The sequence below is a fragment of the Heteronotia binoei genome, chromosome 8 (assembly GCF_032191835.1).
Source record: "Heteronotia binoei isolate CCM8104 ecotype False Entrance Well chromosome 8, APGP_CSIRO_Hbin_v1, whole genome shotgun sequence".
NCBI lineage: Eukaryota > Metazoa > Chordata > Lepidosauria > Squamata > Gekkonidae > Heteronotia > Heteronotia binoei.
The window spans coordinates 100413122-100426816 of NC_083230.1; the positions used below are offsets into that span (position 1 = coordinate 100413122).

The window sequence follows — 13695 nt, forward strand, 5'->3', positions numbered from 1 at the left end:
GAAGGCGGGATTTGAGGAGGAGAGGGACTTCAGCTGGGTATAATGCCACAGAGCCCCACCCTTCGAAGCAGACATTTTCTCCAAGGGAGCTGATCTCTGCCAGCTGGAGATCAGTTGTCAAAATGGGAGATCTCCAAGCCCCACCTGGAGGCTGGCATCCCTACCCAGCATATTTCCATGACATGGTGAGGATCTGAACTTGGGATTCCCTCATACTAGTCCAAGCCTCTCTAACCACTATTCCGTGTTGGCCCTGCATCTCATTTCTCCTTCAGTAAGTTCAGAATGGTGGGTTACCCTGGCAGCTGTCCTGTGAGGGAAGTTAAGATAGAGAGTGTTCCCGCAGCTGAACAAGAATTTGAACCTGCATTCCTCAAGACCAAGCCCAGCTGCTACCGTGGTGTCCCTGTCAGTATTTTACACTACCAGATATATGGAATCAGCTACCTAAGGAGGTGGTGAGCTCCTCCTCACGGACAGCCTTTAAGCAGCGGTTGGACAACCACTTGTCAGGGATGCTCTAGGCTGATCCTGCACTGAGCAGGAGGTTGGACTAGATGGCCTGATGGCCCCTTCCAACTCTGGGATTCTTTGATTCTAAGTAGATGTGAATCTCTCCCTCCTAAGACTGGGTAGGGATGGAGTCTAACAAATGTCTTGGATGATCCTGGTTAGCCTGATCTCATGAGGTCTTGGAAGCTAAGCAGGGCTTGGTACTTGAATGGGAGACCACCAAGGAAGCCCAGAGTCATTAGGGAGAGGCAGGCCCTAGGGGATCACTGTAAGTCAGCTGTGATTTGATAGCACTTTCCACCATCACCAGGAATGTGGGACCACCTTCCCCCGTATGCTCTCCCCACATACTTCAGTGTTATCCAAAAAGACCCTTTTTTGAAGGGAGGGAATTCTCCTCTGAAGAATCAGACCTTTTGGGGGCCTGTTCTTATAGAATGGAGCACATTCCCTAGAGAGACCTGCCAGGGTCTGCTGTTGAATGAGTTTTCACAAGAACATCAGGAATGGTATTTTTATGGGGAGGCAGGTTTCTCCCCAGTGGACAGGCTTCTGGTATTTCAGGTAATGCTTATGTTGCATTTATTGATTTGTGGGCATTGTGATTTTAATACAGTTTTAATTATGCTGATCTCTTGTAAGCAGTTTAGAGAGTCCCTTGGGGCTATAAAGGAGGATGCCCTTCCTTAAACAAATGTTTGTAATGAGCAAACAGAGAAGGGTCTGAGATACGTGATTGGAAGACAGAGTTGGCTGGGGAGGTTGGACTGATTAGGGTTCTGCAATTTCTGCACTGCAAAGGTGTGTGCACCGTCTGCAGCCATGTTACAGCTCCTGCCTGCCTTGCATTTTTAATAATGCCAGCTGGAAGATTAAGATAGTCGGTGTCATTAGACTCCGACTGGGTTGCTCGTCACTCCAGCAGCTGCAGATTGGAAAGAAACAAAGCAGGAACAGCACCAGTCGCAGCATCACCTCTATGCATGAGGCTTGTGCAGCTATCAGGGCTTCATTTGTACTGCAGGTTTCTCTGCTTTTTCGGTGCTGAAACTAAAGCTCCAGTGTTAATCTGTCTGTCCAACAAGCCAGCCCACTCATAATCTGCTTCCTCAGAGCCTGTTTTTTGACCCTTGCAGCTGGTGGTTATGGTGGCTGCCATGCCAGCTACCTCTGTATTTCCCTATGCTGTGTGTGTATATAGTAATAATAACAACAGAGTTTAAAATAACTTGCAAGCATCTGATACACTGTGGTTGCATTTAAATTGGGAGGAGATGTGGTATGGAATGCAAGTCTGTCTTTTGCTTATCTACCACCTGTGGATGAGAGGCCCTTTGTGGCAATGGGCTGTCACTTTTAGAGCCAGTTTGGTGTAGTGGTTAAGTGCACAGACTATTATCTGGGAGAACCGGGTCTTGGGTCAGCCACAGCTCTCACAGAGTTATCCTTGAAAGGGCAGCTTCTGTGAGAGCTCTCTTAGCCCCACCCACCTCACAGGGTGTCTGTTGTGGGGGAGGAAGATAAAGAAATTGTAAGGCGCTCTGAGATTCAGAGTGAAGGGCGGGATATAAATCCAATATCATCATCTTCTTCTCCTTCTTCTTGTGACAGAGCATGTGTTTAGCACAGGGGTAGCCAAACTGGCTCGGGAGCCACGTATGGGTCTTTTACACATATCGTGTGGCTTTTGAACCCCCCACTGGCCAGTTTGGAGAAGGCATTTGTTTCTTTAAATCACTCTCAAACATCTGACGCTTATTCTAAAGTGGCTCTTACCTGAAACAAGTTTGGCTGCCCCTGGTTTAGCACATATTAGGTTCCCACTCAGAGCCTCTTTTTAAAGTGAACCTTGGGTGGCATGTCTGGGGCAGGGGGGTGAAATGCCTGAGTCTCTTGTGAGCCCCTGACAGTCATGTAAGGCAATAGCTTCACATATCTGAATCCTCTTTAAGGCAACTCCTGATAGCCTTAGATGTGCTGGCAAAGTGTCTTGATTCGTCGGCTGGGAGACAGTGAGAGATAGTAGACAGTGGTGGATTGGAGTATGGGAGAACCTACTTCAAATTCCTTCTCTGTCTTGAACCTCACTAGAAAGCTCAAGTCATTCCCTTTCGCTTAGCCTCACCTACCTCCCAAGGTAGCTGCAAGGATAAAAGAAAAAGAAGTGTTTTAATGCCCCACTTTACTCTATCCTCAGGAGTCTCAAAGCAGTTTACAATGGCCTTTTCCTTCCTCTCCCCACTACAGGCACTTTGCAAGGTCAGTGGGGCGGAGAGAGTTCCGAGAGAACTGGGACTAGCCCAAGGTCACCCTGCAGGTTTCCTGTGGAGGAGGAGTGGGGAATCAAACCAGATTATAGGCTGCTGTTCTTAACCACTACACCACACTGGTCAAACAACGTGTTTGGGTTTTTGGGACAGTTGGGTTTGGGTTACCTGGACCCAACTTGTATTCCCTGCACCTGAACAGCAGGTGTGGGAATGGCTTTAAAAACATTAAGAGCACAGATGGGCTGGAAGCACCTCTACAGGGAGCGGGGGCGGGGGGAGAGCTCCTCCCTCCCTTCTTCTGAGCCCTTTCCCCATGGCAAAATAGGCATGGGAGGGGGGAGTTATTATCCCATTTTCACCACTTGTACAGATTATTCTGTACATGTAGAGCAGCAAAAATGGAGAAGTGGGTAAGAATCCTTCTCTGTTCTGGTGTGGGAATAGGCATTCTGGAGCCCATTTGGGCTGTCCTTTATTCCCCCCCCCAAAGGAGCCCTGTAGTGCAGAGTGGTAAAGCTGCAGTACTGCAGTCCAAGCTCTCTGCTCATGACCTGAGTCCGATCCCGGTGGAAGCTGGGTTCAGGTAGCTGGCTCAAGGTTGACTCAGCCATCCATCCTTCCAAGGTCAGTAAATTGAGTACCCAGCTTGCTAGGGGAAAGTGTAGATGACTAGGGAAGGCAATGGCAAACCACCCCGTAAAAGAAATCTACCATGAAAACGTAATGCGACATCACCTCAGAGTCGGAAACGACGGGTGCTTGCACAGGGGACTACCTTTACCTTTACCTTTTTTATTTCCCACAACTGCTGCCGATTGTCTGCAGGGGCCCCAAATTGGCCCAGGCAACCTGGACCCAATCCAGATTCAGCTCTTTAAAAACTCAAATATACAGTTTGTTCCTGAGGAAGACAGTGTCATGTATGCAGCCCTGAACTCTTTGGAGGAAGGGCAGAATAAAAAAATGTCCCAGGTATATAGAACATACAGTCTAGATACCAATCATGTAGAAAGTAAGCATTATATCAAAGTCTAACCACTTTGCCTGATTCTTTGCAGGAAACTGTACAAGCGTTACGCCTTCCTGCGCTGTGAAGAAGAGCGGGAGCAGTTCCTCTATCACCTTCTTTCGCTCAATGCTGTGAACTACTTCTGCTTCACAAGTGTCTTCACCACCATCGGTGTGTAGGGAGAAATCCCAGCATCCTCTGCTTTGCATGATAAAGGGACACTTGGCACTTTACAAAGCCTACAGATGTGGCTGTTGAGAGCAATGTCCTTGATCTCTGGAGAAACTAGAGCACTGGGGAACTGGCATAGATACAGGTTACACTTAGGGAACACTTCTGCAGACGTATCACGCAGAAGATCATTGGGATAATTTAATATAAAGTAGGCATGCAAAGTAACCATTTGACTGAGCAAATTTGGAAAAAGCAAAGGCACATAGAATTCAAATAGAACATAATAGGATTCTGGTATGCACTCTGGTTTAAAGGGAGAGTTTTGACCATTTTTGCTTGTTATGTATGTATTCTACCCTTCTGCCAAGATAAAATGAAGTGGCGTCTTGTGGTTGGGTACATTCATATGGGAATAGGTAGTCATTAAAGTATGCTGGCCGTAAGATGTATAGGGCTTTAAAAGTCATAAGAACATAAGAGAAGCCATGTTGGATCAGGTCAATGGCCCATCCAGTCCAACACTCTGTGTCACACAGTGGCCAAAAAAATCCAAGTGGCATCAGGAGGTCCACCAGTGGAGTCAGGACACTAGAAGCCCTCCCACTGTGCCCCCTCCAAGCACCAAGAATACAGAGCGACCCCAGACAGAGAGTTCCAATGATAAGCTGTGGCTAATAGCCACTGATGGACCTTCGCTCCATATGTTTATCCAATCCACTCTTGTAGCTATCTATGCTTGTAGCTGCCGCCACCTCCTGTGGCAGTGAAGTCAAACTGAGAGCAAGCATAGATGGAACAAATCTGGAATGTTGTTGCCCCTTCAACTTATTCCAGTTAACATTCTGGCCACAGCATTCTGTGCCAACTATAGCTTCCAGACAGACTTCAAGGACAGCCCTAGATACAGCACATTGCTGCAATCTAATCTGGATGCTACCAAAGCATGCATCACAGTGGCAAGATCTTTCCTGTCCAAAAGGGGCTGCAGCTTGCACACCAGCCAAAGCTGGTAAAAGGCAGCCCTGGCCCTCTCTGGCACTTCTTTTTCCAACAGAAAGTCCAGATAAAGCAGCAGCGGGGTTTTTATATGAGGATATGAAGAATAAAGTTGTAAGCGACAGGATCATTGGTTCTTGAAATGCAGGAAGTATATAAAATTTAAATGGAATCAAGAAAAGTGCATTTCATGATAACAGTAATAGTTAACGTGGTTCCCCTAGTTTTGTTAAGCCAATTAAGAACTCCTGTAATGGCTAACAAAATCCATGTTCTTGTTAAGACCTTGAGACTAGCTCATCAGCTTTCACACTGGAGTCCCCCTTTGAAGTTATTTTTCTGGAGAATTGTGACTTAGTCCTGGGGGACTAAAATGTTCTCTAACTGGTTTCCAAATATCACCGCTTTCTATGTCAGATTTGTATCCATTTATTCATTTGCTTAATGGCTGTCGTGCTTGTCCTACATATGGGGCAAAAGGACAGTTGTTGATATGCAACAGCATACATTACACTGGAGGATGAGTAAGTCAGTGAGCCCTGGGGTGGTATGGCTAAGTTTCTTAATCCCTTTAATAGAGTTGGTTGAGTGGATATGGATAGCATTTGGATTTGTTGCAGGGTCTAGTTTTGGGGTTTGTGTTTGGTAGCCCATTGTTGTTGATTGTTGTTCTTGGTTGGGTGGAGTGGGACTGTCTATAAACAGAGATGTCCACGGCCAGTGAAATCAATGGATTATCATAGAATCATAGAGTTGGAAGGGATTTCCAGGGTCATCTAGTCCAACCCCCTGCACAATGCAGGAAACTCACAAATACCTCCCCCTAAATTCACAGGATCTTCATTACTGTCAGATGGCCATCTAGCCTCTGTTGAAAAACCTCCAAGGAAGGAATGTTTCCTGAGGAAGCCTGTTCTGCTGAGGAACCGCTCTAACAGGCAGGAAGTTCTTCCTAATGTTAAGCCGGAATTGTTGTCCTGGAAGGATTGTTGTCCTGGAAGTTCTACAGCTTAGCTAAGTGGGAGTGGCTTAGTGGGAGAGCCTCTGCTTTCCTTGTAGAGGGCCCAAGGTTCAGTTGCTGGCAACTCCAGTTAAAAGGACCAGGCAATAGGTGATGTGAAAGACCATCACCTGAAATCCTGGAGGAGCACTCCCAGTCTGAGTAGACAATACTGACCTTAATGGGCTGATTCTGTATAAGGCAGCATCATGTGTGCTCATGATCTACTTGACAGATTTGAGCTGGGAGCTATGAATAACATCAAGCGGTGGTCTGGTGTTCTCTGTTGGGAGGACCAGGACGAGAGCTAGGGGTTCTGGCATCCCTAGGCCGAGGCCTGTCCCCCCCGCCCCCTTCAGCCCCTTCTCGTGCGTGCAAAGAGCACACGGCCCAATGACATCATTGGGCAGCACGCACTTTGCACAAGTGCTCAGCCTGGTCTTGCCCCTCCCCTGCTTCAAAGGGAGCCAGCTGTGGGGGGGCACCTCCTCCAGGCAGGGAACAGCTGTTCCGGGTTGTATTCCGTTGAGCCCCAAATGGGGCTTGCAAGGCGGGCGAAAGGCAACCTGCATCCCCTCTTTTGTGGCTGGGCATGGGAGACAGACAGGGCCCAGTGCGCTGATGGTGCTGCTGCCGCTCTGCACCCCTGCCTCCCCACTGGGCAGGTACCCAGCCAGCTGACTCCCATCTTCCCTCCTTTGAGGAGCGGCGGTGGCACCTCTTGGAAGCACTTTGGGGGGTCAAACAGGCCTCCAGATCCCCGCCCCCAGGACAGCAGTGGGGAGGCAGGCAGGCAGATGGGGACGGGGTGCAGGGAGGCAGGCAGACACAGCGGCGGGGTGCAGGGAGGCAGGCAGGTGGATGGCAGCGGGGCATGGGGAGAGGGGGCACCTCATGGCACCCCCTAGGCCAAGTGGTGCCCGAGGCGGCAGCCTACTTGGCCTACTCCCACGTGCTGGCTCTGGGAAGGACTGTCTTCTAGAAGACTATACATGGATACCAGTCTGGCCTTTCTTGATCTGTTTCCTTGTGTCATTCAGTGTGTTGTAACCCCAAGAATACCTAATGTAAGTCATTCAGATAGGTGGTCCAGCTGATGTGTCACAACTCATAGTTCTGAAGAGGTGAGTCATGACTCACAAAAGTTCATGCCACAAATTTTGTCAGTCTTTAAGGGTGGTCTACACTTAGGGTAGGGATTAGAGTGTTATACTAAAATTTGGGAGACCCAACTTTGAATACCAACTCTCCTTTGAAAACATTACTGGATGATCTTGAGCCTGTCACTCTCGTAGCCTAATTTGCCTTCTCAGGGTGGCTGTTAGCATGAATGGAGAGGGGGGGGAATGTATCCTAAGCTAGTTTGGTTCCCCATGGGAGAGAGACACAGGGTATAAATATCTAAATGAACAATTACATGGGGCAATCTCCTGTAATTATATTATTAAGACCAACCTTTGTCATGTCATTGTGTTAAAGCCGCCTGTTCACACTGCTGGGACTTCTTGATTTCAAGGATTAATTCTGCCTACTCTGGCCGGACTGTTCCTTTCCTGGTAGCTGTATCCCCCAGTTTCACCCTCAGGAGCACTTGGCTGCTTCTACATAAGCAGGGGTTCCTGACAGTCGTGGGGGATGCCCCAAGGGAGCTGGGTGGAAAGGGCTTCGGCAGACACAGGCCAGCTTCCTGCTCTCCTGTCCCCTGTTGTGAGCTGCTTTGAATTCTCCCTTACGTGGAGGAGGGGGATGTTGCATGCCTGAGAAAGCTTCCATTTCCCAGTTAGCTTTCTCATCCAGACTGCAGCACCTTGTTGGCCTTCTCTCAGCCCCTTTGGCCACACCCAAGAAGCGATGTTTTTTCACTGCTTGCGACCATAAAAAACCTCTAGCAGCAGTGCTCTGCTTGGGATATAAGTCCTGGCCTTACAGGAGGATGGAGGAAGAGGCAGTGATTTAGAAATAGAAGCTCAGAGGGAAAGGAGTCGGGGCTGCCAAGTTCTGACACAGAAATATATGCGGCTAAATTTATGACAGGTTTATTACAGGCAAATTATGTTGGGTGTTCAGGAGCTGGCAAACTTCCCCGAGTGCAGCTGCCAGCTTTCCTGCTGTGTCTCTTAGCAGCAGCCTTAACATGTAGAATTATAAGGTAACGTTTTCCCCAACATCTACATTAAAAAGGGGTGGAAGGATTCCAGGGGTCTTCTTATCAATAAAACTTCTTGTCTCTCAAATGTCGGATGTGCACACATTTCAAACAGTGCTTTCTGGAGGGGATAATGCAAACACTATGTATGCATCCACTCGTTCAAGTGAGAGCATAATATCATTGCAGCAATGTTTGTGTTGTGCTAGTTATCTTCTGTCGCCTTAAATGCCAGCAGTGCTGTTCTTGTTAAATTTCTACATGTCAGGCTGCTGTGAAAGGTGTAGGAGCAAGATCAGTTACGATTAGGGCCGTGGTTCAATTTCAGAGCATCTGCTTTATTTGCAGAAGGTCCCAGGTTCAATCCCTGGCATCCTCAGTTTAAGGGATCAGGTAGTAGGTGATGTGAAAGACCCTGAGTCCCTGGAGAGCCACTACTATTCAGGTTTTGTGCTGACACTAGGAAGAACTTCCTGACAGTTAGAGCAGTTCCTAAGTGGAACAGGTTTCCTCGAGAGGTGGTGGGTAGGGGTGTGCATTCGGTTCAGGTGAACCGAATATAACCCCAAATAACAGCTGATTTCACCATATACAGCCAAATCAGATTCTGATTCGACCAAATCAATTTGGCAGGTTTTTTGCTCCATTATACCCTGTGGGCCATTAAAGTAAATAGCAAAATCACATAGGGTATAATCTGGGGACTGTGGGGGAGAAGGTTTGAGGGAGTGGCACCAAATTTGCAGTGTACCTACAGGACAACCCCCTCCCCCAGACAACCCCCAAGTTTCAAAAAGAAACCTGGGGAGTGCTTTCTGCCAGGATCGCAGCACAGAAACAGTGCATCAAATGCACTGGTGCTAAGCAGCAGAGTCCTGTATCAACCTAAAAGCAACCAATCCATGTCTGAACCCAATGTCCTTGTGGCCTGGGTATACCAAAAGACAAATGGACACAAATCTGAAATCAAGATTCACAAAGCTGAGCAACCTTTTTTACTGCAACATAGTTTCAGAAAAAGACTGGGAAGGTTGCTGAATTACAACCATTACAAAACTCAGGGCAGATTTGAACTAAGGTCCTGTGTGTGGCTCTGGCACTGCCACTGTGGCACTTGTTCTGTTTGGCACATAGCACTGTTACGCTCCTTGCAAGCAAGCACCTTCACCACAGTTGACTTTCCACTGCAGAGATTTTCTAAGAGAATGGGAATGTTGCCTGTGTTTGCAAGATTTCCCATCATAGGAGACAATGGGGAAGGGGGCAATCACTTTGGGATCCCATAGAATGGGAACCCTTGGTTCAATCATTTTGGAATTTGGGGGGGAGAGGCTCCTGCAACTACACTGCAAATTTGGTGCCTCTCCCTCAAACCCCTTCCCCCCAATCCCCATACATTATACCCTATGTTTTGCCCATAGGGGATATTGGAGCCATATATTCGGATAGCTGAATATCTCTCTAGTCAGATTCGGACACCAAACCTGATATTCAGGGATATTTAGTCCCTTGAATGCTTTTACTCCCAAATACCCCTGAATCTGAATTTTTTTTCTTTCTGTGCACACCCCTAATGGTGGGTTCTTCTTCTTTGGAGGTTTTTTAAAACAGGCTAGATGGCCATTTGATAGCAATGCTGATTCTGTGAACTTAGGCAGACCATGAACATATGAACATATGAAGCTGCCTTATACTGAATCAGACCCTGGGTCCATCAAAGTCAGTATTGTCTTCTCAGATTGGCAGCGGCTCTCCAGGGTCTCAAGCTGAGTTTTTTCACACCTATTTGCCTGGACCCTTTTTGGAGATGCCAGGGATTGAACCTGGGACCTTCTGCTTCCCAAGCAGATGCTCTACCACTGAGCCACCGTCCCTCCCCTAGAGAAGGAGGGCAGGAGGGGTAACGTCAGTGCTTAGCTCTTGTTGCCCCTTCTTACATGCCCAGCGAAATGCTGTTCACCACTTCAGGGTCAAGCATCAATTTTTCTCTGGGTCAGCTTGCCAGGGATCCAGGGGGTAGGTGGGGTTTGACCATCTTCTGGGCATGGAGAAGGTGTGAGTGGGGGAGGTATTTGTGAGTTTCCTTTATTTTGCAGGGGGTTGGACTAGATGACCCTGGAGTCCCTTCCAACTCTTATGATTCTATGATTTTGTAGACCTGTTGTCTGAAACACTATAGGGCAGTTTCAAAAAAGAAGTAAGGCCACTAAGCTAGAGAAGAGCAGTGCCAGAAGTAGAGGGCAGGCCGTTAGAATTTGTCTCCTTATGCCTTTGCCACTTCGTGGCCAGAATTCGCTCATGAGGGATACAGTGAAACGGAGAGGAAAAGCAGTCTCAGACAAACTGAGGAGCCAGGGGACACATAAATGTCCAGAGCTTTAGATGTAAGCCCTTAATATTGAGAGATACCAACTAAACGCACTGGACACAATCCCTGAGACACTGCTTGTGTGCACTGGCATCAAGTGAGCCTCATCGGGGTGGGGGGAGCCACTGCCTTCTGCAGTAATGGTAGACTTATACCCCCATTCCACGGGGAACATGAGTGCCGCCATCTCCACCATAGCTGTTAACGCCCACATTATTTCGGAGAGGATGGGAAACTAATCACCTAAGGTGTTTGGTTTTCTGTACATGTGAAATACGCATGCAAGTGATGGAAGTGTTGCTTGTTGCAAGGAAGACCAATCACCTCTCATTCAAGCTATTATACATTGCTGAGTGTAATATCAGAGACGCTGCATCATCCTAGATGCACATGAAGGGGGCCTCAAAAATTGATCCTTTACAAAGTGTTTGTTTGCACATGTGCTTAGCTCCCAAGTGTGGGGACAGGGCAGTTGTGGTTGTTTTCTCACCTTGCAAAAATTGCAAGAGATAACAGTGGGTACTTAAAGAGGCTACAAGACTGCTAGACTGGCATGAAGGCAAGCAGCAAGTTTCATGGCACAGCAGAGGTCTACATCTACCCCGGGTCTCCCAGATCCTATCCCAATCCAGATCCCTATGCTCTCGTAAAGTTTCCTGGGTGTCCTTGGGGCGCACTCTCAGCCTCACCTGCCTCCACAGATGATTGTGAGGACCAAATGGAAGAGAGGAGAACAATCTTGTGAGCTGCTTTTGGTTTGGAGTTGCCAGATCCTTTGGAGGGGATGGGAGGAACGTTCTGGGGACCAGAAGTGTTTACTTCTGGTGACATCATTTGGTGGTGGGGGGGAAGCCTGCAAAAGTGTGGGATCCTCTGGCCTTCAACTGGGGAATCAGGAAATGGTAGAAAAAATACTCTCCGCGTTACAAAACAATATCAAAATATAATTACAATATTTTCCATTACAGCATCGTGTTACAATATAATTTCCAGTGACAAATACCATCCAAAGCACACAGCTCCACTACTGTCCATAAGTTATCAGATTCTTTCAATACAATACAGTCCGACAATGATGCAAAAGCTGAGAAAAGGAGAAAGAACAGTAGCGTTCTAGTAATGAAATAAATTCGAGAAAGCCTGGAAAACAGTGAATAGTAAAGAAAGAAGGCACCAACAGACTACTGCATTCAAAATCAATAAGACGGTCCCAGAGGAAGGATCATAAGGATCCAAAACGTGGGAGAGGCATAATCATCGTCGGACTGTATTGTATTGAAAGAATTTGATATCATCTTATGGACAGTAGTGGAGCTGTATGCTTTGGATGGTATTTGTCACTGGAAATTATATTGTAACACAATGTTGTAATGGAAAATATTGCAATTATTTTGATATTGTTTTGTAACACAGAGAGTATTTTTTCTATCATTTCCTGATTGTTGAACCTCCGTGGTCCCGGCATTATTTGACCTCAACTGGGGAATGGCAACCAATACTCTAAGCTGTGGAGTCTTGTGAGCAGAAATTAGTTTGCTCTGAGGCCATTTTTCCTGAGCTAAGACAAAAATGTGTGAGGCTAAAAAACTGTGAGTTAGCTCACAATAACTCAGCTTAAAGGGGAACATTGATGGCAGCCCCGTTTGGGTTCTTATAGGAAATGAAAGCAGAGGTATATACAAATAAACCAGAAGCCAATGTAGTGAGAAAGGGAGGTGCACTCTGCATCTGAGATAGCGTTGTCAAGGTCCAGGTGGGGCCTGGAGATCTCCTGAAACTTCAACTGATCTTCAGAGAACAGATCCTCTGAAGGGGGAAAACGAAGAGCTGATTTGAAGGGTGGACTGTATAGCACGGGGGTGCCCAAACTTGCTTAACGAAAAAGCCATAGAATAAACGTCAGATGTTTGAGAGCCGGAGGGAAGGAAGTTAGTTAAATAAATGGGGAGGGAGAGGTGGAAAGAAAACAAATTTAACTTTAAATGCATTTTCCAAGCTGCCAACTGGCTTGGCTTGGAGAAGTGATTTAAAGAGAGAAATGCTGACAGGTTGGTGGGAGCCTCAAGAGCCACACAATATGTGTGAAAGAACCACATGCGGCTTCTGAGCCACAGTTTGGCCACCCCTGAAGTCTCTTCCGTCCCCATGCCCTGCCCTCCCCAGGAACCACCCCCATCCAGGAATGTCCTAACCCAGAATTGGCAACACTATTTTAGCTGCCGGAAATAAGAGGACAGGTTTGACTCTCTCTCTCTCTCTCTCTGGTCTACTGCCCTTCCTGCCTTCTAAAAATAGCAATGGCATGAATCTGCAGTTTCTAAATTTGCTTCCCTTTTGGCTGCTTTGCAAATAGCGGCAAATAGCGGCATCTAGTGGATTTTGTAGGTCAGCGCAGGCTAACCATAGATGCTGGTGATGCTTTCTATACGGCTATATTAGCTGTTGACAATTTTGGTACACAGATACAAAACAGCATCACTGGAGGAAACTTCCTTATTTTCATTTTAAAATTGTTTATATCCTGCCTTCCCACAGAGCTGAAGGTGGCTAGCAAACAGCCCTAAATCTGGCTTCTTAAAGCAATAAAACCGGGAAGGGGGAGGGAACCCTACGCAATGCGACATCAGCTATCAGTTGTTAAAAATATCAGCACAGCAGCTGTTAAAATTTTGTTCAAAGACTCGAAGCTCTTGAAAAGCTCTGTGGGAGAGCGCTGCCGTATGTCCCTTGCTGACGGCTAGCCGTGAAGGTGCCCTTTGTACGCCTCCAGTCAAGCCAGTCCCCAGGGAACAGCCGGCAACAGGGAGCGAAGTACAGATAGGCATGTCTTCTGATGAGAAGGGACAGGAAGCCAAAATGACAGAGAAAGAATTTGTGTGCTGCTGCTTTTGCCCGTTGCTCAGTGCCTCTCAGCCTACCAAATAAAACTATATTGGAAACAAAGCTTATGCCACAGTAAAATATGTCTTCAAAGGTGTTTTCCTGGGAATCAGCAAGTCTATTAAAAAACAAGTCCCATTTTATTCAATAGGGCTTGTTTCTGAGCAGCCCTGTTTAGGATTGTACCTTTCATCATTTTGGTTACAGGATTAGAATTGCTCCTTTTGTCATTTTGGTTACATGGAGCTTTATTTGAGTCCACACACATTCATTGGTGCCAGCTATTCCACTTCTTCCTTTCCTTTCCTTTCCTTTCCTTTCCTTTCCTTTCCTTTCCTT

At 47.0% G+C, this 13695-nt stretch overlaps 1 protein-coding gene across 4 annotated transcripts in view; it reads left to right on the plus strand.

The window, feature by feature from the left end:
* Positions 1-13695, plus strand: part of DENND5B (DENN domain containing 5B) — a 215692-nt gene that overhangs the window by 176141 nt on the left and 25856 nt on the right. For all 4 annotated transcript variants that reach the window (XM_060245719.1, XM_060245721.1, XM_060245720.1 and 1 more), the window contains one exon: positions 3842-3963. In XM_060245719.1, the coding sequence (XP_060101702.1) occupies positions 3842-3963 (122 nt within the window). The remainder of the gene's footprint in view (positions 1-3841; positions 3964-13695) is intronic.